General features: G+C 62.0%; 1 protein-coding gene across 2 annotated transcripts; it reads right to left on the bottom strand.

The window, feature by feature from the left end:
- Nucleotides 1–3591: 3591 nt before the first annotated feature.
- Nucleotides 3592–23552, bottom strand: LOC128843688 (major facilitator superfamily domain-containing protein 8-like). 2 transcript variants are annotated; one of them, XR_008446332.1, is made up of 13 exons: nt 22753–23552; nt 15975–16160; nt 15078–15140; nt 14840–14959; nt 14230–14309; nt 13799–14111; nt 12438–12511; nt 11803–11886; nt 10495–10624; nt 9840–9962; nt 7508–7638; nt 7261–7402; nt 3592–4910 (listed from the first exon to the last, which is right to left on the bottom strand). XR_008446332.1 is itself a non-coding variant. In XM_054040723.1 (12 exons), exons 1-12 carry the CDS (start codon nt 22826–22828, stop codon nt 7316–7318), a joined length of 1467 nt encoding a protein of 488 aa, XP_053896698.1. In that variant the 5' UTR covers nt 22829–23551; the 3' UTR covers nt 6836–7315. The 2 variants fall into 2 exon arrangements, 1 of the variants encoding a protein (XP_053896698.1); XM_054040723.1 differs by lacking the exon at nt 3592–4910 and having other exon boundaries at nt 6836–7402; nt 22753–23551.
- Nucleotides 23553–23782: the final 230 nt, after the last annotated feature.

The following is a 23782-nucleotide window of genomic DNA, read 5'->3' on the forward strand; positions in this document are numbered from 1 at the left end:
CTGACTCACTGGCCCCCAGCAGTCACCCAGGCTCCCTGCCATGAAGGCATCAAGCCACCTGCATGAGGCTTAGGAGGGAGCCCCTGCCCCTTCCTGCCCCAGGGCCAGGAGCCGAGGGGCTAGCCACGCAGCGCCCCCTATCCCAGCAGAGCAGCACGTTCAGCCTGCACTTCCCTGCCCTCACAAGGGAGCCGGTTCCATGGCTGGGTGGGGAGCTCCTCCGGCCCCTTCTCTGATCCCTCCAGGTGCAGCTGTGGGGATCTTGCTCTCAGCCCTGCAGGCCAGGCTGGCAGGATCCGGGGTTGCTGGGCGCGGGGGCTCCGCTGTGCCAGCCGGGGAAGAACGGGTTAAACCGACTCATGCTCCTTTTGGGAATTAAGGGGGCGGGGGAGGAGCAAGTGCCACAGCTGAACTTTTGACCCCCCCCCCGACCAGATGCCAAGTGCTCGGGCGCCTACAGCGCTGCCACCAGGCCCCGATCTGTGCACGTAACCCCCAGTCAGCTGCCCCCCACCCGCTCAGCCACCCTTCCGGTTCACTGCCTGGCCACCGGGTGAGCCGACATGGCACTCGCTTCACGCCCCCCGCCCGCCATCGGGGCTATTTTTAGCAACTCCTCGGGTTGGATGCCAGGTCAGAGTCTCAGTCGAGTGTGAGCGGCAGGGCACGGGGAGGGGCATGGCAGACGGGAGAGCAGCCCCCTGGCTGGGGTTAACCTTTGTGCAGCTGGCTGCTTCGCCTCCCCTCCCCCTCACTCTCCCTGCCTCCTCCCGGGCCCCCCACCGCCACAGTGCACCTGGGCCCACCTGCCCAGCTCCCCCCACCCCCACTGTCCAGGATGGGGGCTGCAGGCACAGGGCACGTACATCAGCAAAGCACCCGCTCCGTGCTGCCGTGGGCTGGGCAGGGCTGCCTGACAGCCGTCCTACTCCCTAGGTAGGGGCCCATCCCCACGGTGTCTGGCCCCAGAGACAGCCACACTCCTTTGGTGAGTCACAGGAAGGACCCATGAGCGCCTAGCTGGCCTGGTCTGGACCCCAGCATCCAGGGGCAAGGGGGAAGATCAGCTCCCAGCCAGCTTCCTCCTGGGAGCAGGGGCCTCCAAGGGACACTGCCTGCGCCGGGAGCCCTGGAACCTCCAGCCGGGGCTGCCCCAGGCCTGGCGCGGGAGGCAGCAGCCGCTGGGGGAGCTGGCCAGCCCTGGAGCCAGACTGTTGTGGGAGATGCATGGAGCAAGAGGTTAGGGGTGAAGATCAGGGGGAAGGCGGGAGGGGAGCAGGGGCTGGCTTTGCGGCCGGAGTTGCAGTCAAATTCCCCTCCCCCTGCTGCCAGGCAGCCCCTCCTCCCTTGGGGGGGGGCAGCGCTGTGGGGAGAGGAGGGAGCAGCCCACCCCACAACACCCTGTGCTCTGGGGAAGGAGAGAAAGTCACTTGTTCATGTGGGGCTGGGGGGGAATCTTCAAAGAGCCCTGTCAAGCTTCCTCATTACCCCCAATCCTGCCCTATCCCAGGCCTGGGCTTCCCCCCCCAGCTCTGCTGATACCCCTCAATCCTGCCCCACAGCCCCCTGCTATCCCAGCCCTGGGCTCCCAGCTCTCCTGCAGCCCCCCTGCTAGTCCATCCATCTGTTAGCAGCTGCCTCTGCCCCATGCCCACGGCGACGTAACTCAATGGCTGGGCGTGGCAGGCACCAGGATCCGGGGCTACAGAAATGCGAGACACTTATGGGGCCCAGACCCCAGCTGAGACCCGTAAACTCACATCACTTGTGTCTAAACCCCAAGTTTCAGTCTGGTCGTGGCAGTAAATGCCCACAGTGCGCAAGAGCTGAGCATGGGCCGGGGGGGGGGAGGGCAAAAAGGGGGCCTGAGCCTGTGAGCTCACAGCAGGATTGCCCCAGAGGGACCGGACCGGCCTGGGCTGCTTAACCCTTCCCATGCCTCTGGGCTGAGCAGGAAACACCTCCCTCTGAGCTGCATCAACAAACAGGAGTAAAACTGGGCACCTACCAGTCCCAGTCACCAAGTGTGGGGACCACAGCCATGACACGCCTTGGGGAGGAGAGACCCCAACCCAGGGGCAGACAGACACAGCCGGGGGGACTGGCCACAGTGCCCATGGGACAGACAGAGCCAGCACAGGGGGCAGGAACCCTGCCACAGTGCGCCAAGGGCAGACAGACCCAGCTGAGGGGGGGACTGGCCACAGCGCCCCAGGGACAGACAGACCCAGCGTGAGGGGGGACTGGTCACAGTGCCCCAGGGACGGAGACCCAGCGTGAGGGGGGACTGGTCACAGCGCCCCAGGAACAGACACCCAGCGGGGGGGGGGGACTGGTTACAGCGCCCCAGGGACAGACAGACCCAGCATGAGGGGGGCGGGGGGGGGGGGACTGGTCACAGCACCCCAGGGACAGACAGACCCAGCGTGAGGGGGGGCGGACTGGTCATAGCGCCCCAGGGACAGACAGACCCAGCGTGAGGGGGGGGGGGGACTGGTCACAGCACCCCAGGGACAGACAGACCCAGCGTGAGGGGGGGCGGACTGGTCATAGCGCCCCAGGGACAGACAGACCCAGCGTGAGGGGGGTGGGGGGGGACTGGTCACAGCGCCCCAGGGACAGACAGACCGAGCGGGAGGGAGGTGGGGGGGGACTGGTCACAGCACCCCTGGGACAGACAGACCCAGCGTGAGGGGGGGCGGACTGGTCATAGCGCCCCAGGGACAGACAGACCCAGCGTGAGGGGGGTGGGGGGGGACTGGTCACAGCGCCCCAGGGACAGACAGACCCAGCGTGGGGGGGGGGGGGGCGGGCGGGTGGGTGGGACTGGTCCCAGTGCCCGAGTAAATGAAAATGGACCAGTGCACACTCTTGTCCCTTCTGCCCCCAGCACTGCCCCGGGACCCACTGCTGCCGCTCACGGACGGCACTTGGATGCCATAGGTCGTGAAGACTGGCACATGAGAGTCGCGCACGCACAGCTCCAGCTGCCTGGTTCCAAAGCCACTCCAATACGGCCCGGCCGCCCCTCTGCCTGGCAGGCCGCGGGGCAGCTGGCCAAGTCTGAACAGCATTCCGAGCCCGTGGCCAGCTCAGCTTGCCAATCGGGCAGCGGCTCTATGCAAAGCAAAGTGCCAGAGCGCCACCCCCTGGCCTGGTTGAAATACAGGAGTCAAGGCGCCCTGTGCTGATGTAATACAGGCCAGGCCATTTTTTATTTCAATCAGGGATGTCCCTTAGAACAGGGGATGGTTGGCAACTCTTCGTGCCCAGCACCCACCTGCCAGTGCGGAGCACAGGGACGCCTCTCCCTGGCAGAGTCAGCTGTGGCCGGGAGCTGGTCCTCCCTCCAGTGCCACGCTGCCCGGGCCCTTCCCAGCACGAGGGCAGGTGCTCCTCTCACACCAGTCCGGGTCACTACTACCGGGCCCAGCCACACAGAGCAGCACTTACCCGGCCCTCCCAGCACCCCCCCCCCCCGCTCCTTCAACGACGGACTCCAGCCCCCTGCCCTCAACCCCTCCCCCCCAAATACCCCCATGCCCCAGCTCAGAACACCCCGCCCTGCCCCCGGTATGCACCCCACGCCTGCTAGCCTCAGCCAACCCAGCCCCTCCCTGCTCCTTCCCCCTCCTGCTGCTCGGTCTGGGAAGGCAGGAGCTGCGCAGCAGGGAGTGCGCACACAGCCCTACTTTCTGCCTCCATGGGGCTGGCCCCACTGCAACCCCCCTCCCCCCACTGCCTCCTGGGCTAGAAGTCCCCTAGTGGCAGCTAGGGTTGCCAGTTTTGGTTGGACGCATTCCTGGAGATTTAACCACACGACAATCTTCCATTCCTGGAGACTCCAGGCCCATCCTGGAGGGTTGGCAACTCTAGCGGCAGCCAGGTACTGCAGCTTCCAGAGAGGGGAGCCCCCTGTGGTGGCAGGCGGTACTGCAGCAGTCCCGTTACCAGCTCTGAGGGGGCTTGGCCCCTCCTGGCCAGGGCACTGGCAGAGAATGAGAGAGGAGTTGGTGGGCGGGGGTATTATTAGTGCTGCTGATGGCCCCCTCTGGTCCAGCCTGGCAGTGCCTGTGCCCATGTGGTGCCCCTGGGATGGCACAGGTCTCTCAGACTCTCCCCCAGTACAGCAATGCCCTGAGGCCCCTGCCTGGCAGGATGAATCTGCCCATCAGCCTCCGCCCCTCGCCCGGGTTTAGTCGTTCTTCCACACACACGTTACAGAGACGGGGAGAGCCCTGCCCAGCCCCTGCCCCCAGCAAGCCTGGAGTGAGGGGGCCGGGCCGCCCTTGCCCTGAGCCTGCGGGAAGAGGCCAGCAGTTTTGTGGCTCTTCCACGTGGGCTGGCGGCCCCCTGCCTTCTCCAGCGAGGAGCACCCAGCCACACACCCACCCCAATACCAGGCCCACAGCTCAGCCCCCTGCCCCCAGCAAGGTGGTATCAACACCACTCTGTGTCTAGGAGAGATCCAGCCTCCCGCCCCCTCAGCAGGCCAGGAGCACCCCCACCCCCCAGGACTTCACCTCTCCCCTTGTTCCTCTGTCCAGAGAGACAGCAGCCACCTGGAGCACAGCAGGGCACAGGGGTGGGAAAGGAAGGCTGGTCAATCTGGGGACAGCAGGCCAGCAGCACAGGAAGGCCAGTCCTTGGAGGGAGGGGCAGGGCAAGGGCCAGCCCACGGTGGTGGGGAGTGCCAGTCCAGGAGGGGAAGGAAGGATGGATGTGGAAGGCGTGCTAATGCAGCACAGCAGGGGTGTGGGCTCGTCCACTGACAGCCCCGCTGTGCTGAACACTGTCCTGTGCAAGGCTGTGAGCTCAGGTCCCACTCCCCATGGCCCTGCCCAGAATGGGGGCAGCCAGATGGTGACAGGCTGTGTTGCATGAGCCCTCGGTGCCAGCCAGGGCAATACCTGCATGGGAGAGAAGTGGGGAGAGTGTCAGGGGACTGCACCCTCCCACACGCCCGGAGATCCTGAGTGCTCTGGGGGGGGCCTGCAGAATGCCTCCCAGCCCGAGGCAGACACACCAGGGTGGACAGGGCCCGGGGGGGGGGGGCGGCATTTACTAGTGACGTTGTCCAGGCTCACAGGGGAGCGGTGTGCAGAAGGGAAGATGGTCACTCACGGGGAGTGGGGCCTGTATACGAAGCATAAAGGCAAACATAGGAATTGCCAGGCTGGGGCATACCCAAGGTCCAGGATCCTGTCTACACCAGCCGCTCCAGAGGTAGGTGGAAGAGCGCTGCAGTAGCAGATACGGGATAACCTGCCCCACACAGTGACTGAATTAATCCCCACTGCCCAGCTACCACCACCATCCAGCCCTCTAATACTCTTTGTTAGTATAACTAGATTCTTGGGGTCCCTACAAGCATCTTGCTAAACGCTGGGTCTCACCAACTTCCTGTGGCAGGGCATTCCACAGGCTCATCCAGCCACGTTATAGCCTTTCGTCACAGCCCCTTTTCGAAGGTAACAATCCCCATGTTTCCATTCTCCTCCCCTGCACCGCTCACTCTCCTTTCTGGGATGGGGTGACCAGCACTACAGCCAGGAGCCAGATGAAGCCAGACCCCTAATCTCTATACCACTCTATTCTCCGGGTTATTCACTAGCCCGTTCCTTACGCAGCCTAGCAGCGGGTTTGCTTTTTTCCCCACAGCTGCACGTTGAGCAGTGCCCGCCCTCGAGCTGGCCACGGCGCTGCCCAGGACCTGTACCCGACTCGATGCAGTTAAGCGGGAACTGGCTGGGTAGCTGAGTTTTCCCCCTCCAGCGCACAGTCCTTTGTATTGATCGTTCAGCCCCTCAGCTGGCCCTTTCGTCGGGCTGGGTTCGGACTCCCTGAAGTTCTGCACACTCCGCTCTGGCCGTGACTAACCTAAATACACGTGTGGCCGCTGCAAGTCTCGCCACCTCCCACCCCGCCCCTTTGCGGGTGGTTAATGAATAGACCAACCACCACGGCACTAGTACAGAGCGCTGAGGCACCCTACCATGCACCTCGACCCAGATTCTCACACGTATTTAGGCTCCTAACTCCCACTGCTTTCAAGGGAAAGCTAAGCACCTTTGAGGACCTGGGCCCTTCAGCCGTGATGAAAATTCCCTGTTTATTCCTGTTCTTTGAGCTCTCTCGCTGAGCCTGTTTTTGATCCATAACCGTACCTGGTCACGCACCTTCAGAGGCTTAGCTTTTATCATAGCCTTGTGTGAGGGGCCTCATCAAAGGTCTTTTGGAAGTCTAAATATATCATGTTAGCCGCTTCGCCTTCAGTCGCTATTTTACTGCCACATACAAAGAATTCTAATGGATTACGGAGCCAACCCTTTCCGCCGCAGGATCGGTGCGGGCTACACCCTCTCAGATCACGATCTTCCAGCTGGTTTATTATTCTACCTTTAAATTATTGTTGCAACCATGTGCCCAAAGGCCATAATTCTTCAGACCACCTCTAGAGCCTTTTCTAAATATAGGAACAATATACGCTGCCCTCCAGCCCTCTGTAACAGCAGCTGGTTTTAATGAGCGGGCGGGTTTTAGCTAGCAGCTTCTCAGAGCTCCTTCAGCAATGGTGGATATACGCACCAGGATGCGAAGGGGCTTGGAAAGGGAAGGGGAGCTGGAGTAGTGGCTGGGGCTCATGGCTAGTGGCTGGGTGGTTTGCAGGTTAACGACATGGGTCCCAGTGGAAGTGGGGACAAGGTGTAGAGGATGGGTATCTCAGGGACAGAGATACAGGATGAACGGTGGAGGGCAGAGTTAAGGGTGTTTGGGGCAAGTGCAGCTACATTGCATGAAGGTATTTACTAAAAAGAACCAGCTCCTCAAACCATCACACTGACTTTTTTATTGGGGAATTTCCTTCGTTTCCCCCCATATTTTTGCCACCAAGAGATTTTTGACACGACATGTGACACCCTGGGAAGGTGTTTGTTTCCTACTGTACAAACTGACAAGAGCCCAGGCCGGGAGGGTCAAATGCTCTCCTGCAGGTTCCCTGGTACCTCGCTGTGGCTCTGCAGACCTCCAAGGGTCAAACCGTTCTCTGTAAAATGTCTTCCCCCATAAAACAGCCTGTGCAGATTCCCCGGCAGTTAAACAGCTCCGAGCGCCCCCCAGCACCAAGCAGCAGGACTGCACAGCCCCTCAGGCAGGAACTGCTGGCCTCACCCAGGCATCTCGGTGCACTTGACCCAGGACTGTTTGGCCACCAGGGCAGAGGAGGCACCCTGAGCCCAGGGGCTCTGACGCTCTCACCTTGGTGGCTTTAACCCGTGCAATGCCTCTGGGTGCGCGGAGGAGGGGTGGAAGGTCACGAGTGCCGCTCCTCCGGGGACGGTCCCGGCACGTAGCTCCTGGGCGGCTCCACCAGGTAAGAGTACGAGAGCCCAACCATGACCTATGAGAGCAGAAGAGCCATCAGCATGCGGCCCGCGGGGCTGGAGCCCTGGCTCCCCCAGGGGCAGGATGGGGAGGGGCAGGCGACCGTCCCCGGGGTGCTCACCATCAGCAGGCCCAGCAGGCCCATCATCACCCCCAGCATGATGTAGAGGTTTTCGGTCAGGCCTCCAGCCCACAGGGGCCCCAGAATGGTGGCGATTCCCCCCACTGACCGTCGCAGGCCCTGGCTGAAACCTACAGCACGGGAAGAACACAAAGGGTTAACGCTGCCTGCCGTCCCCAGTTCCTACCACCAGGGGGCACCACGCCACCCAGGGCACTGGCCTGCCTGGGGTGTGACCGGAGGCAGCCATGCTCCATTCCCGCTGGCAGCCTCTCCGCGGGTGGGGGCCTTGCCTTTCTCTTGGTGGGGAAGCCTGAGCGATCGCGTGGCACTACACAAGCAGATAATGGCCATCTGGGAGCCAACGAGACTGCCTCAGTGTTGGGCCGTATCCCCCCCCAACCAAAGGAGCGAGGCCGCGGGACTGGTGGACCATCCCAGCACAGAGAAAGACAGGATGGGAGAGGGGAGGTCGGCGACAGAGAGAGAAGCAGCGCCCCCCACCCCCCGTCCCCCAAAAGAAAGTCCCACGGGACATGGGGCCCACACACTTTTCTGCACTGGCCCGAGAAGTAGAGCAGTGGTCTCTGTACTGCGTCCTTGCCTTCCCGTCCCGCTGGATCAGAGCGCCGGTCTGCCAACGGTACCAGCTGCTTCGAAGAGCGTTCCGTCCCCAAGCTCCGCCCAGTCCCCCTCCTCCCCACTGCTCACACCACAGGGTGGCGGAAAATACTCCACCAAAACTCTCAGACGGCCCTGGGAGTCGGAGGCCTCGGTTCCGGGTCAAATCCAGGGTGGGGTGGGGCCGGAGAGAAACGGTTTAGAGAACATGACTGATGAGGGAAGGTTATAAAACTGGGCATGTTTAGTCTAGAGAAAAAGGGGGGACCTGATAACAGACTTCAAATGTGTTCAGGGCTGGTACAAAGAGGACGAAGACCAACCGTTCCCCATGTCCACTGGAGGTCGGACAAGAAGTAATGCGGGTGATCGGCAGCAAGGGAGATTTAGGTTAGAATCAGGAAAGGGTAGTTAAGCTCTGAGCCGGGCGAACAAGAGAGGCTGTGGGGTCCCCATCGTGTTTTAACCGGTGGTCTAGGTATATCTGGCCCTGCCTCAGGCTTGAACTCGATGAGCTCTCGAGGTCCCGTCCAGCTCTACATTTCTGCCAGGCCGGGAAGGTCAGTGGCCCCCGGTCACAGCAGTAGGCAGAGCCACGCTGGGTTCCCTAGCTGCTTCGCCCTCCCACCTGTGCCACCCCAGCTCTTCCACCCTCCCCTGTAAATTCATTCAGCCCAGTCATTCAGGGAGGCCTGCCAAGGAGAAGGGTGTCCCCATTCAACTCTTTGAAATGGGCCACCATCATTACCACTACAAAAAGTGATTTCTCCTCCCTTGGTATCCTACTGTTAATTCAATTGTCTCGTTAGCACTCACCCCCACTTGGTAAGGCAACTCCCATCTTTTCACGTGCTGTATGTTTATACCTGCTACTGTGTTTTCCACTCCGTGCATCTGATGAAGTAGGTTACAGCCCACGAAAGCTTAAGCCCAAATACATTTGTTAGTCTCTACGGTGCCACAAGGACTCCTCGTTGTTTTTGCTGATCCAGACTAACACGGCTACCCCTCTGAAACCCATTCATCGGCGGCAGGAGTGGCTCAGATCACCCCGGCAAACCAGTCACTGAGCTGAGAGGGACCCAGCCAGCTCCGCCAACACAGAGCGGATGCAGGACTCAGCGGCTGGAGTGGGCAAGGCTAAAGTGGGATCGAAATTGGACCCTGGGAATCGGCGTTTGATCAGAAACCCAACACAGCCATGCGAAATGGAAACCCGTCTTGGAAAGGGGGCCCGGTGCCATGGTTTAACAGCCCCCTCCTGGGACAGAGCTATCTGCTGGGACACCAAGATCCCGACAGACAGGCCAGACTCAGCCCCGGGGGAACTCAGCTCCGCCAGGGCCAGGGAGGAGTCAGGCCCAGCTTGTGCGGGGGGAAGCGAACGGTTCGGTGCTCTTAAGAGCAGCTGCCCCGAGCTGCTGCCCCGGTGTCCCTACAAGGCGGGAGGGGTGGGAGAGGCTGACCGCACAGAGGTCATGTGTGTGTTTTAGGACACCCATCTCTAGGGTGCCCTTCATTGTGGTATCTGGGCTTGGAGCGAGGAGGAGCAGGCAGGCATCTGCAATTTGGGGCATGGCTCAGCTGGTCCCAGGGCAGACTGTGCTCTGAAGGGGAGTATGGGGCTCTGAGTGCCGCCGATCTCTCTCAGGGCAGGTAGGAAGTGGGCGCCAGGCCCCAGCCCGGGCACCGACCCCTCCCTGAGGCTCACCTTGTGTTCTCTCTGCTGTGACCTTGGAGAAGAGCGAGACCTGGGAGACAGCCACGAAGGGCAGCCCCAGCACCTGCAGGAATACGCCGACCACCAGCTCAGACAGCAGGACGGGAAAGCTTCCTATGGGCAGCAAAGCAGACATGGCAGGGGGGTGGATGGGCCCGGCGTGCAAAGAGCCCCAGACCCTGGCAGACTCGACTCAGGGCCTATGCTCGTTCTTGCCCGGTAGATGGGCAAGCCTCTGGCATGCTCTGCCCGGCCCCAGTATGCTCCAGGCTAAGTTGCTAGCATTCCGAATCAGCAGAGGCCCAGATGTTCATGACGCTGGGCGCCCATGAGAGCGCCCCCTGCTCCCTTCCCCGGGCACTGAGCAGGGAGAGGGGCCGGGGAACTGCAGCGCCAGCCCATGCTGCCTACAGCAGCTGAGCATCGCCACCACTCATCCAGGCAAGGGGTCTCCTCTCCACCACACAGCCCCTGCTGGGCCAGCCTGCACCATGCAAGGTGCCACGCAGCCCAGGGGAGCACTCCAGAGCCATGCCAGGCTCCTGTCCCCCAATCATCCCTAGCCAGCGAACCCAACCCCCTGCCAAGTGATTCCCCAGGAAGAGAGGAACCGGAGAGCCCAGAAGGGGAGGGGGCAGTCAGTTACCTTGGGGCCTTGCCAGGAAGAGCAGGCACCAGACACAAGCCACGTTGCAGATGACCAGCCCGAGCACCAGGATCACACGGTCGGGGAGACGGCTGCTGAGGCAACGCACCAGGAAGAAGCCGCAGATCACCTGTGGGGGGTGGGGGAGACGAGTTATTCCACAACCCCCGGGCCGGGTGCAAAGACCAGTGAGAAGTGGGGCCCTTCTGCTGCTGGGGGGAGCCAATCAGAGTCGGGGGGGGGGGGTGACCCAGGGTGGGGACCTGAAGGGAAGGAGGGCAGAGCAAGCCCCGCATAGGGCCTCTTGCAGGCTAGCAGCGCCTGAGAGCCAGCCAGCACCAGGCCCCCAGCGCTGGGCACACGAGCACATGCTCTGTATTCCCTTATCAGAGGAGTCACTGCTTGCCAGCGCCCTGCCTTCCCCCCTCACGGCCTCAGCACCACTGCTCGCCCTTCCCCTGGCAAACAGGCCGGCCATGCCCGGGCACAGGTGCCAGCCAGCACAGCCAGGCTCCAGGAAACGGCCTGCGCCATGCAGGTTGGCAGGGCGAGGCCATAGGCTCTCTGCCAGCAGGGCATGAGGTTTCCCCAGCCTGCAGCCCACCCTGCCCTAGCTGCAAACGGAGACCACTGGCAAGGACGCCCCGCTCCGCACGCTGCCGGAGCAAGGGCAGAGGAGAGGTCCCACACCAGTTCTGTCTGGCACTCTCCCCTCCCTGCACTCACACCGGGCCAGCTCCACCCGTGGGAACAGCGAGGGAGCCGGGGGAGCCGGGCAAAGACATTTCAGCCCCGTCCATGCCGGTGGAGGAGCATGAGACCCTGTCTGCACCAACGCTCCCAGAGGGGCTGGAACAGGGCCGCAGCTACGGGCTACGCAGGAGAGGCCTGGCTGGACGGGACCCCAGCATCACTAGCCTCTCTCGCTGCCTGGGCTAGACAGAGGAGATCGGGGCTGGAGGGCTGGCTCAGAGGACGGCTTGGCTTAGTGATGAGGACGGGGGGCCTAGACCTCCTTCCACCCCATCCCCAGTCTGGCTGTACACAGAGCTAACGCATGGGGTAGAGAACAAGCAGCACCTGCAAATATCTGAAGGATCCCAAAGGGGGGAGGGGGGCAGGTCACCAGGAAGGCCGGGGCACATGCTGAGAAATAGGGTCAGACATTCATAGGTCGCGAGCGCTCTCGGCAGGGTCCGGATCGTGCGTGTGCACACGCACCGTGGGACGGGAGCCGGTCACCTGCCCCAGGCCATGTCTGCCAGGACCCCCACCTTTACAGACCCCCAGGGCCGGGGTCTCACCTACCTCGATGCCGCACAGGAAGTACATGATGCTGTTCTCGAGCTCCCCGAAGCTCAGGTAGCGCTGGGTGATGGGAGTCACCATGGTCTAGAGACAGATACAGACAGGCAGAGAAAGCAACCTAGAGTCACACATCTGCCCACCCTCCCTTCATGGCTGTGAGGAGCCCCCTCTGCGTGGAATGGGCAGGTACAGACCCTCGCTCCCCTGCTCTGCCCCAGAGGGAGGGTTCTCCTGACCAGCGCGTTGGGTCTCTGCTCCCGCTTGTCTTCCCTGAGATGGAGGTAAGCTTGGGGTCATGCCCAACGTTCACCCAAATTCTGGGCTTCACAAGGAGACCTTGGGCCAGGGAGAGATGCCCACTCTCTGGGCGCCAGGTGCAGGTGAAAGGTGAACCTCACCAGGGGTCTGGGAGAGGCCGGAGCACCACATGGAGGGGAGAGGAGATCCCCTGTCCCCCTCACCCCCATACACATATCCAGAACCTGGGAAGGGCTGGACAAGAGACACTCCCTGGACCCAGTCTGGTTGTGAGAGGAGCTGTAGCCCCCACCACCAACATGGAGAAGAACCCCCACCCCCCAATCTCGGTGGGAGTGGAACAGAGTGACCTGCCCATCAAGTCCCCAGGTACTCACCTCCAGGGCTGTTTGGTTGAAGAGGGTGATGAACTGGGCAGTGAGCAGAACCACCACTTCCTCCCGCAGGTACTCTGCAACGACACCAGGGGGACGTCATGGGGCTATGGCGCTGGGAAGGAGAGCGAGGGTGGAGGCGGGAGAGACATCGCCCAGTGGAACAGGTCAGTGGGCCAATCAGGCAACAGGGAAGGGTGGGGGGGTGACACAAGCAAAGTGCCAGACACTCCTCAGGGCGGGGAACGTGATGCCGCTGTAACCAGACATGCTGGGCAAGGGAGCCAGCCGGGAGAGTCTGATCCTTTTCTGGCCCTGAACTCCATCCACAGCAGCCCCGCACTCTCCTGCATGCCAGTTTCTTCACTCATTGGCTCCCAGTGTACATGGGTGTGAGCAAGAGGCAGCTCTGCCCTCCTCCACTGTCCACCGGCCCCCGGAGCCCAGCCTTTCTGGAGCACCAGCTGGAGAGTCCAGGCCGCCTTTCCCACCAGGCTGGCACGGCACCCGACTCCCTCTCATGCAAACCCTTCCACAGCCCCATCCTACCGGCTCACACCACGGCTTGCTGGCTGACCTTGCGCCACTTCCTTCCCCTCTCTGGGCCTCAGTTTCCCCTATTGCAACCCAGGGATAACAGCCCTGGGGGAGGGGCAAAGGCTCAGTGCCCAGAGAAGGGAAGGGACCATCAGGGTCTCCTACAGCTGGGCCTGCACTCCCCGTTCTGTGCCCAGGTCTGCTCCCTGCCCACCAGGGTGCCCGTGTGATGCTGGGTCCAGGCTGACGAGTCTGTGACCCTTGGGTGTTGACCCATCTACTTGCTCTGGGGCAGGGCATGGGACTCTGGGGACAAGCAGGAAGGCCCCACGGTGCCCACAGGCCCTCTCGCCACTCAGAACCCAAACAGCTCGCTGTCCGTTCCCATGTAGCTGTCCAGAGCAACGGGAGACCACCCCCTCATCCCTTCCCCCCTCCCCCCCAGCAACAGCCCCACAGCGTCAAGATCCTTTGTTCACAGCTTGGGGGCTTATGTAGCTGCCAGGCTGGTGCGACGGGACACGGAGGGTTCGTCAGCAACACTCCAAGCAGCCGCCATGCCGGGTCTGCGGAGCGTGTGGTTCACCTTTCCCCTAGAAGCTCAGACCCCCTGATTACGGCGCGCACGGCTGGCCTTGTGACTAGGCTGTCAGCGGCGCGGGTTCGATTCCAGCTCTGCCACGCTCCCGGGAGGGTAGGATCCTGGTTCGACTGAAACCCGTGACAAATCCCCCCCACGCACTGCCCAGCACGGGACATGCCAGGCTGCCTGCCTCTAGGGCCCCCAGCTGGATCCCCGCAAAACGCTGGGCTGCAGGGGCGCTCACCTCGCATGGCGCTGAAGTTCCGAAAGGGGCTCTTCTCCTTTACTCTGCCCTCCTCCTCGGCCAGGTGCCCGTTGGGCACGTAGCGGGACTCGTCCCCCATGGGGGGCTCGGCGGGCACCCGCTGGACGGTGCCGCCATAGCTCCGGTGCTCAGCGGGCTCCTCCTGGCCAGCGTCGTGCTGCACCAAGGGCTCCCGCTCCTCCTCCTGCGGCGCTGCCAGCGCCGCTCGCTGTGGGTGGGGCCCGGGCTGCAGGTCATAGTACATCGCCACGACCACGAACTGGAGCAGGAGCCAGAGCAGGCACATGAAGAGCTGCACAGACAGACGGACACCTGAGAGCCCGGAACCGCCGCCCCCCCACCCAGGGAACTCAGGGCCGACTCCCGCGGGCAGCTCTCGCCGGCTGCGCGCAGCGCCCTGGGATACTCACCCCCGGCGAGGTGAACTTGTTGACCTCAAAGGGCCCCAGCCGGAAGTTACAGAGCCGCAGGAAGAGGTTACAGGCGGGTCCTGAGCACAAAGAGACGGCAGGTCACACGCGGGCACTGGGAGGAAAACCCAGAGTGCGAGGAGGGTGGGACTGGCAAGAACGGGCACCATCAAGGAGATGGTGGGTCTCTCTCACCCTCGCCACCCCTACTCACTGCCTCTGGCAACAGCCTCTCTGCCATGGAACCGGAGATCCTTTGTCACATGTCCCCCGTCCCCGAGAGGCAGCGCCACCATGGTCTGGCACCACACTGCCATACCCTGGCCCTGTACCCTTCCCAACCTGAGAAACACCAGCCTCCGCGGCATCCGCCCTCCGTTACCACAGCTTGCTTTCAAGGGCACAGGGCAGCCAGAGCCGAGCCTGCTCCCTGCAGTGGCCCCTCTCCACAGCCACTGGGGCAAGGGCCTGGTGTGTGGGGCAGGCGCCGCCCCGAACACGGACAGGGCGTGGGGACAGCAGAGCCCCAGTTCATGGCTCAGGCCCACCACTCCCCCCATGCTGAGGGCCTGCTGCGGACAGGGCGTGGGGGCACCCAGGGGTACCTTACCGATCAGCAGCCCGACCTGCCGGCACGCCATCACTGCAGCAAACACCGTGGCGCGCTCCTGTGAGGTGGTGGAGCGGGTGAGATAGCCAAAGATGGAGGCACCCGCTCCTGTCCCAACACCTGCCAGAAACAAAGACAGTCAGGGGCAAGAGACGGGGCAGGTGCCCAAAGCCCCCGGCACAAGCACCTGGATCTGGAGACCCACATGGCCCCCGGCTTCCCCACCAGCAGCTCTTACCTGCCACCAGCCGGCTGCCCAGGAGAAGCCACTTGGAGACGCCCATAAAGTACATGAAATTCCCTGCAATTGGGGGGGATAAAAAGCAACAGGTAACGCCGGGAGGAACATGCAAGCCAGGAACGGGGTGCAGGCGCATCCCTGGAGCCAGCGGGGCTAGCCAAGAGGCAAGCCTCATGTGAGGGGAGGGGGGCAGGCACTGATGTCCCCTGCTGGCTATAATCAACCCCACGTACACCTGTGGGGGGTCTCATCCCATGGGGCTAGAGCAGGGGTAGGGTCCTTCCGATCTCCTGGTTTCTACAGCCTAGTGTTGCAGGCAGGCAGGTTATCCGCGATCCTGCCCTGAAAGGAGCCCCCGTGTTAAAATGGCATCGCAGGCTCCACGCTCGTCGTCCTGTACCACCACCCACCTGTGCAGCAGAGCACGTGGGCTGACGTAAACGGGTACTTTGCTAGCTGCCAGCGTGGCAGGCTCAGAGCTGGGCTCTGTCCGGCTGATGGGTCAGCACCAGCAACAGAGGGTCTGCAGGCTGGATTCTGCCCCACAGGGATCCCCCAGCACCTCGTAACTGAGGGCCCGTTTGGGCCCTGCAACTGGACCTTGGTTAACAATGAATTCATCTGATGCGTGAGCCAGACTAGAACCCAGCTCCCTGCTGTAGCTGGCTGGCTCTGCGCCTAGGAGGAGAAGCAGGTGCTCGGGATCTCTATAAATCAGGGCCCCAGGTGCCTGCATTTAGAGTTTGGTGTTGCACGTTTACACCCTTGTGATAAGTGGGGCTAATCCTGCCTTCCTGCGGGCCAGTGCCCGGGACACGGGCTCACCCTGGACTGCTCCCACCAGCGAAGCAGCCCAGCAGGCAGCCCCCAGACGGCCTTCGCTTGCTCACTCACCCACTATCTCAAACATGTTGGCGAAGAGGATGATGGCTTTGGTGCGCTGGCTCCGGTCAGACCAGTGCCCGAAGAGGGGCCCGGTGAGCAGGCCGGTGAGGCTGAAGGCAGAGATGCCCAGGCCCAGGAAGTACGGCTCAGCATGGAGCGTCTGCAGGTAGGCCCAGATCGTGGGCAGAATCACCGCTAACGGGGAGCAGAGACAGACAGTCAGGGGCTCACGCCACAGCGCTAGAATAGGTCCTGCCAGACCACCTCAAATGGGTGCTTAGCCCTGCCCCGAATCCAGGCTCCTGCCACCCTGGAGCAAATGGACAGCCCCCCTCATGAGACAGCCATGGAGCAGCATGAGACCCGTCCTGGCTGGCCTTGGACTAAGAGGGCAGAGGTCTCTGGGTCCCCTAGTCCTGCCAGCCGGGCCTCTGATCCCCGCCCATGGCGACCGCCGACTATACAGCCGGATCACCAGTACTGACGCATTGCTCAGGAAGGGGGAGATGCCAACCACGCAATGGCTCAGACCGCCCCCCTCTGGGCCCTGGGAGCTCCCCAGTGACTGCAGGGCATGTCACCCTCCCTGGGACAGAAGGTGCTAGATGCTGCAGCAGCTCCCCAGACCCAGGTGGACCCCAGCAGCACCCCATGGCCTCGGACCCCTGCCCTCCTTGCTAAGGCGGCACACCCAAGCCTGTTTTGTCTCAGCCTGCCAGAACCTCCCTCCCTCAGTCAGGGGCCCTCACCCACTACCCTAGAGCTCCTGCAAGGCCTTACTGCGAGGTGTTTACGCAGTAGCCGAGCCCCTCAGCCGGGCGAGTGGGCCGTGCGCCTCACCCAGTCACTGCCGTCTTACGTTGCACTTAACAGGCATTGCAGGAGGGAGACAGAGAAACTCCATGAAGCTCACCAGAGGCCAGAACCAAAGTCCTCACACACCTTCCCCGCACCACCAGCCCCCTGCCATCACCTTCTTTAAGCAGAGCTTAGTTGCTCTATCTGTGGCAAGAAGCCCGGGACCCTTTCCCATAGCTACCTGCCTGCCACAGCTTCTACCACGTCGGTCCTCTCTGCCCGTTGGCCTGCATAGGCGTCTATAACGCACCCACCACAAACAGTGTCTGAGTGCTGCCAGAATGAGAAACATGAGGCCACCAGTGCCAGGCTGCCCACTGCCCTCCGTGCCCCAGGTCTCACTATTCGCCCTCGCTGGGCAGTCACAGTAGGATGGCCAATGAGAAGACATCCCCCGCTTTGCTTACGGGCACCCCCCACTACCCTGCAGCCTGCACCAGAGAGAAACAGCAATGCTGCCCCTGCATCTCCCCGCTCTCACCTTCCCTCCCTAGTTAAGGATTTCCACCGGCTGCCCCAGGAAAAGAGAACCAGCCTCAAGGTTCGGCTGCTGCCCTTTGAGACCTCACTGACATCTGCCCTTCGGGAGCTGATGCTTGTAGCATCCCACGTACAGAGAGCGCCCACCCTGCTGCCCTTTGGTGGGATTCAATCGCCCACCCCCACCAGCCAGGGAGCCTTGCTCAGTCATTGTCCCCAGGTCTGGACTTGCCCTTCTCATGGACGGGAAGGGGGAAGGAGGAGGAGAACAGGAAGGCCCCAGAGCGGAGAGTTTTCCCTGGGAAAAGGAAAGAAGAGCCCTTGGGTAATGAAGGAAGAGAGGCAGGACTGGGATATGCTGGCCAAGAGAGGGAGGAGTCGGATATGAACACCGCCCACCCCTGTTTATACTCTGATGGAGCTAGCATGCTAAATAGAGCCGCTCCGGCACAGACAAACCTTGAGTGACAGGGACGAGGGTGGTGGGGTGAACAGCGCCAGAATGGGGGGCAGGACAGCAAGGAGCTCCGCTTGGGTTTAGAGTGGCAATAAGCCAGCAGGATACACTGGAGAGAGGGGCTGAGAGGTGGGGTTTACAGAGGGGACAGGGAGCGCCACGAGTCATCAGCCTAGATGGTCAGGGCGAGCGTGCGCAGAGCCCCAGAGAGAGGCTGTGAAGGGAGAAGCGGAGCAGGCCGAGGATAAGGCCTGTGTGACCCCAGTGTTAGCCGCAGCAGAGGTCAAGGAGGACAGAGTGGAGGCCCCAAGGTCTGGTGAGGCCATTGGTGAGATGGTTTCAGTGGAGGGCCGCAGGCGGGAGGTGGGTTGAATCCAGCGAGGAGCTCAGAACAGTGGAGGTGGTGGCTGTAACTGGCACAGATGAAGGGGAACAGTGAGCGGGGGGCGGGGGCTGGAGAGGAAAGCTAGGTTCAGGGAGAGCTTGGAGAATGGGGAATGGTTTAACTTGTGTATTTTCCCCATCTGTAACTGGGTTGCATATCAATCATCTCTATGTACCTGGGGCCTTTTCCTTCTTGCGTAAGTTCCAGGCACTAACCGGCTCTTGAGCACACGCTGCGGTCAGTGCCGTCATCTCAGGTCACGTTCCCACTGGGACGGCGAACCCCGGCCAGCACCATCACTCGGTTATCACCAGAACTGAAGGAACATTGGCTCGGCCAAGGGGAGCAGCAAATCAACTCCTGGCAGGCTCAGTTCTCCCTTCCTCTTCCCATACGCTGTGCTCTACAACGGCCATCCCAACAGCAGGGCAGCGCCTTGCCCGGGGAGGTGGCCTCCAGCTGGGCAACCCATGCCCAGGGAAGAGGCCAGGGATCTGGATGAAGCTGCAGGTGCTAGGAGACTGGGTCTCTCAAAGGCAGAGGAGATGTACTCAGCAATACATGTCAGATTCCCCATGCTGGGGCATGGATGGAAAGTCACCGACAAGGGGGCTGGAGACGAAGCGGCTGCTGTGGGGACAGGCCCCTCTTCCCTCCCCTGGTCTGCAGTATTCACCTGGAGTGCCAGTTCTGTGCACAGCGATGAGGCTTGTATCACCAGGGCCAGGTCTCGTGCCCCTCTGTGGATGGGCGATTGAGAAAGCCAGGCAGATAAGGGTGTTAAGGTGGCTCTGGATTGCTGTCTGAGCCGCCAGGAGATACGGGATGGCAAGGAGAGACTGAGGACATGACGTGCCTCTAGTGAGCCACAAATCAGGAAGGGGGGGTGGGGGAGAGAACAAGAGCCCCAGTTTCTGCTGGAAGCTGACAAAAGAGACTAAATACTTACCAAAAACAGGTGGGGGGGGGGGGGAAAAGAGACCTGTGGATTCGAACAGGAGGAGGGACGGACAGGAAGGACCCTGCAGGCAGGACAGTTTCAGCTCGTCCCTTTCATGATGTCCCACCCGGACTGCAGAACGTTGTGTGTCCGGGCGACGTTTGTGGATCCAGAGCTCAGCTGGGACCAGAATGACCTGGGGCACCTGCAGGGCTGGCTCTTTTGAGAGACTGGGTCTCTCAAAGGCAGAGGAGATGTACTCAGCAATACATGTCAGATTCCCCATGCTGGGGCATGGATGGAAAGTCAGCGACAAGGGGGCTGGAGACGAAGCGGCTGCCTAGGGCGGCAAAAAAGCCACCCGCCGCCCCGCCCCCCCCCCCCCAAGCACGGCAGGGGAGAGCGCCGAGCCCAGCCACGGGCCCGCTCTCCCCGGCGGCCAGAGCATCAGGGGGAAAGTGGAGAGCCCCCGGCGGCCAGAGCACCGGGAGCAGGGCGGCGAGCCTGGCCGGGGCTCTCTGCTCTCCCCGGCGGCCAGACCGTTGGGGGGAGGGCGGAGAGCCCCCGGCAGCTCTCTGCTCTCCCCGACCGGCCGCGGGAATGCTGCGGGGAGGGCGGCGAGCCCAGTCCCAGCCCCGCTCTCGGGCCGGAGCGCCCCGCCACGCTGCCCCCCTCCAGGCGCCGCCCCAAGCAGATGCTTGGTGGGCTGGTGCCTGGAGCCGGCCCTGGGCACCTGCAGCCATACTCTGAAGAGAAGCACCGCGGCCCAGGGCACAGAGGGAGCCCGGAGACCTAGGTTCTAGCCTTGGCTCTGCCACTGACCTTGGGCAAATGCTCCTTTTCCCCACCCCGCTCTGTCTGTCCTGGCTACACAGAAGGTGAGCTCTTCAGAGCAGGGGCCGTCTCCTTGATCCCGGCTGCAGATCTCAACACCCGACCACGGGAAGGCCTGGTGATCGCTCACCCTGCTAAGCTGAGGGGGAAGCTCCCTGTGCTGCGTCAGGGAATGCAGAGAGCTGGCTGCCAGTCTCAGTGGAGACCCTCATGGGACAGGCCACATGCTGTGTGCCCAAGAGCCTGGGACATGCACAGTGGCGAATGTTCCTCAATCAAACCTTCAGTGTTTCAACACAAACACTTCATTACGGACACTTCTTGGGATGCCAGCGACTCAGGCCCTTGAATTGAGCAGCCCAGCTTCGAGCATGAGGATATCCAGGAAACCTGCTCGATGGGTAATTAATAGAATCCACCGGCCACCAGAGCAGAGCCCCGGCCCCTCTAGTCCAGCAGCCTTCTTCATCACAACAGGCCGATGGCTCATCCAGGCTGGCAGCCTCCCTGCAACGGTGGCCACCCCAGGGCTCGGATTATGTCGTATCAGCTCATGGAAGGAGTGGGAGATGCTTCTGCTCCGGCATGGGGATCAGTTTAGCCCCTGAAGCAGGAGGAGTGATAGCGCTTGCAATCTTATCCTGGGTAGCGAAATAGCAGCGGGGAAAGGGTAAAGTATCAAAACCCAGCTCCACACGGTCTGGATCCATCCTTGGTCCCTTCCTGCAATAAAATCACTGACCCCTTAGGGGCTCTCGGGTAAGGGAAAACCAAACAAGGGTACCAAGAGAGGGGAGGGAAACTGGAGCTGATGGACCCAAGGAGTCAGAAAACGCCAATCAGTCCTGGGGACCGTCTGCAGCCAACACAGCCCCCTCTACTGAAAGAAGGGGGAGAAGGGAGTAGCTGTGAGCTCACCTATAACCAGTGCCCCTGCCCTGCTCCCTGGCGGGCTGGGAATTCTCAGCACACTTGACAGACTGTTGGCAGATGTAAATCAGCTGGGGGTGCCGAAGGCTGGCACCCAGCAGCAGTGCCTTCTCCAGTCCCACCCTTCAGCTGACCCTGGAGGATGAGTTACAGACTCAGATTCCAGCTTGTAAAATATTAACAGAGGAAACTGGGAGGCCAGCTCTGCTTCAGCGGGGCCCTCCAGTCCCCCCACACCACCAGGCTGTGTGGAGGAGCTGGGGGGGGGGCCTGCGAGACCCACTCCAGGCCTAGCAATTCCCAGCACCTTGGGGAGCACTGGAGAACGTCCCACCAAGGGGTAAATGTCCCAGTGAGAAAAGAACAATGCATCTAAAAATCCATATAGAAACAAACCCACATACCCAGCCAGCCCCCAAACCCTGCCGGGCTCCCCAAACCCCTCCATGGCTCTCATCCACCATCGCTCCAGTAGAGTTGCAGGAGATGCCCCACAACTGATCTAAGATGCCCATGTCTCCTTCTAAACTGCTACTGCAATGTACCAATCCCTTTGCTACCCCACCAGCTTGTGAGGGGAGGAGGGGCACAAGCACCTGGTCCAAGGCATCGCCATTAAAATATTAATATTAATTAATGGCGATAACCCATCTCCTAGAACTAGAAGGGACCTTGAAAGGTCAAGTCCAGCCCCCTGCCTTCACTAGCAGGACCAAGTACTGATTTTACCCCAGATCCCTAAGTGGCCCCCTCAAGGATGGAACTCACAACCCTGGGTTTAGTAGGCCAATGCTCAAACCACTGAGCTATCCCTCCCCCCCCCAAACAGTCTCCAGTCCTGGGGTTTCAGACAAGGGCTTGCTGCCTCCGGCTGCTGTTCTCACATGGGATTGCGCGACCCAGCCAGAAAAACAAGGCAGCACAGGGTCGCATGCCAGAGGCAGAGCACAGGCAGTTCAGGTGTGCTGGCAAGAGACAGGACCAGCCCCACTGCAGGGTCACACGGCAAATGCACAAGGGGGGCTCTTGAGGTAGGGTGGAGGGGGGGACCAGCATGATTCCAAAGGCAATCTACTCTGTTCTCTAGTACAATGATGACCATGCCTGTAACCTTCACCTCTCCCCCCACCCCTTCCCTCCCCCGTTCAGAGATTCAAGAAGGCCTCTTCCTTCCTCTCATGCTATCCTGACCTGACTATTGCTGGGCCCCGAGTCTGAGCCACCTTTCCACCTCCCCAGTTCCAGGCTCAGCTGGGGGCCTGCTCTAACTGGGTGAAATCCGATGGCCTGCACTATGGCCCCTTCCGGCCTTCACATCTATTAACCCAACCTGTGACCATCTATAATAGATGGAGTGCGGAGTGGGGCAGCCGTACCCATTGTGCCAGCCCTACCCACAGAACCCCGCTGAGCCAGGGGGATACCTGACTGGGGGGACTCCATTGCAGCACAAAGGGTCCAGAATGCAGGCCAGAATCAGAGCCCAGCTCTGCCACCAACTTGCTGGCTGACTTCAAGCAAGTCATTTTCCCCCCCAGTGCCTCAGTTTCCCCATCTGTGACATGTCGAGACAGAGACTCACCCTGTCCACCAGGTCCATTAACATCCACAAGGCTCAGTCACTACAGTGATGGGACCAGAGCAGACTCACAAACCCACCCCCAGGGACAGAGCTTCTACCTATGGGACCTAAACCAGCGGGTTTGTCATTCATGGAGGAAGCAGGACGAGGCGCCTGGGTGCCCCCTATTGGCGCAGCAGCTCTGCAGGGCCCATGGGGGGGCCCCAAAGGGAGTGAAGGTGTCTGGAGTCACCCTCCGGGTTACGGCTCTACCACTCAGTGCCCAGCCCTGGCTGGCAAGGCATCACCCCCTGCCCATCGCCCCCTACCCCCAGTGCTCACCGTACTCAATCCCTCCCGAGAGGAAGAGGAGCCCAATGGTGAAGTTGGTCAGTTTCTTCTTCCTCTGATACTCCATAGACCCTGCCGCTTTCCTCCCCGTGGCCGTGGAGGTGCCGGTTCCCTGCAGGACTCAGAGCCCGGCTGCGACGTCTCTGCTGCCAGGGGCCATCGCTGCTGCTGTTGCTGCTACGTACCGCCTCGGTGCCTAGCCGGGCAGCCCTGGCCTCTCGCCAGCCCTTCCTAGGTGCACATCGCTAGAGGCCCCGGCTCGCCCCAGCGGCCTCCACCAGGATCCACCGAGCGAGCCCGCAGCTGAGAGCAACCAGGGCAAAGCGCCGGCCGGCTCCTCCCCCAGCGCGCCTCGGCTCCCAGGTGTGCCGGGCTCGTGGGCAGGCGCCTCTGAAGGAGAAGCAGCAGCTGTGTGTCCCCCCCCGGGAATGCGGGCGGCTCAGCACCGCCTCCTGCGAGCCCCGTGGCTGGGGGCTAGCGGCTCGCCGCGCAGGGGGGCTGCTATTGGCCCCAGTGCAGGGGAGGGACTGGAGGGAGGGGGATCCGGAGTCTCAGGGACAGGAAGGCAGAGACATCTCTTTAAAGATTTAATTGCAATTTGTTAATGACAAAGCCCAGGCACTTGGGCAGCATCTGCTCCGCGGCAAGTCGGGCCCCCCCGCCCCTTCCCCAGCCAGCAGGGGCTCACGCACGGGGGGGGGGGTCAGGCAGGAAGCAAGCGGCCAGGGGCCTTGGCTTGCCCCCCTGGGCAGGGAGCGAGAGCTCAGCGACCAACCCAGCTGGGTGGGAACCGCAGGGCGTTTTGGGACAACAGCCGCCCGCAGCCGGGCGTTGAAAGGGCGGCCCCGCCCCCCCCCCCGACACACCCCTGGGCCGGAGAGATCAGGAGACCCCTCCCCCGCCTGAGTTATCACAACAGTCCCGCTGCCCCCCCCCCCCCCGTGAGATGGGCTGAGGCTCCCCCCTGGGGTTTGTGCGGAGCGAGGGTCGCTGCTGCTGCCCTGGGTGTTTGTGTAGGGTC

This window comes from Malaclemys terrapin, chromosome 9 (assembly GCF_027887155.1).
Source record: "Malaclemys terrapin pileata isolate rMalTer1 chromosome 9, rMalTer1.hap1, whole genome shotgun sequence".
Lineage (NCBI taxonomy): Eukaryota > Metazoa > Chordata > Testudines > Emydidae > Malaclemys > Malaclemys terrapin.

Excerpts from the sequence above, each read along its gene's own strand:
- LOC128843688 (XM_054040723.1), bottom strand. The coding sequence starts at position 22,828 with ATGGAGTATCAGAGGAAGAAGAAACTGACCAACTTCACCATTGGGCTC. Across the intron at positions 16,161-22,752 it reads CTCGGGAGGGATTGAGTACG|CGGTGATTCTGCCCACGATC; the intron begins GTGAGCACTGGG and ends GCTCCCCGTTAG. Across the intron at positions 15,141-15,974 it reads CAACATGTTTGAGATAGTGG|GGAATTTCATGTACTTTATG; the intron begins GTGAGTGAGCAA and ends CCCCAATTGCAG.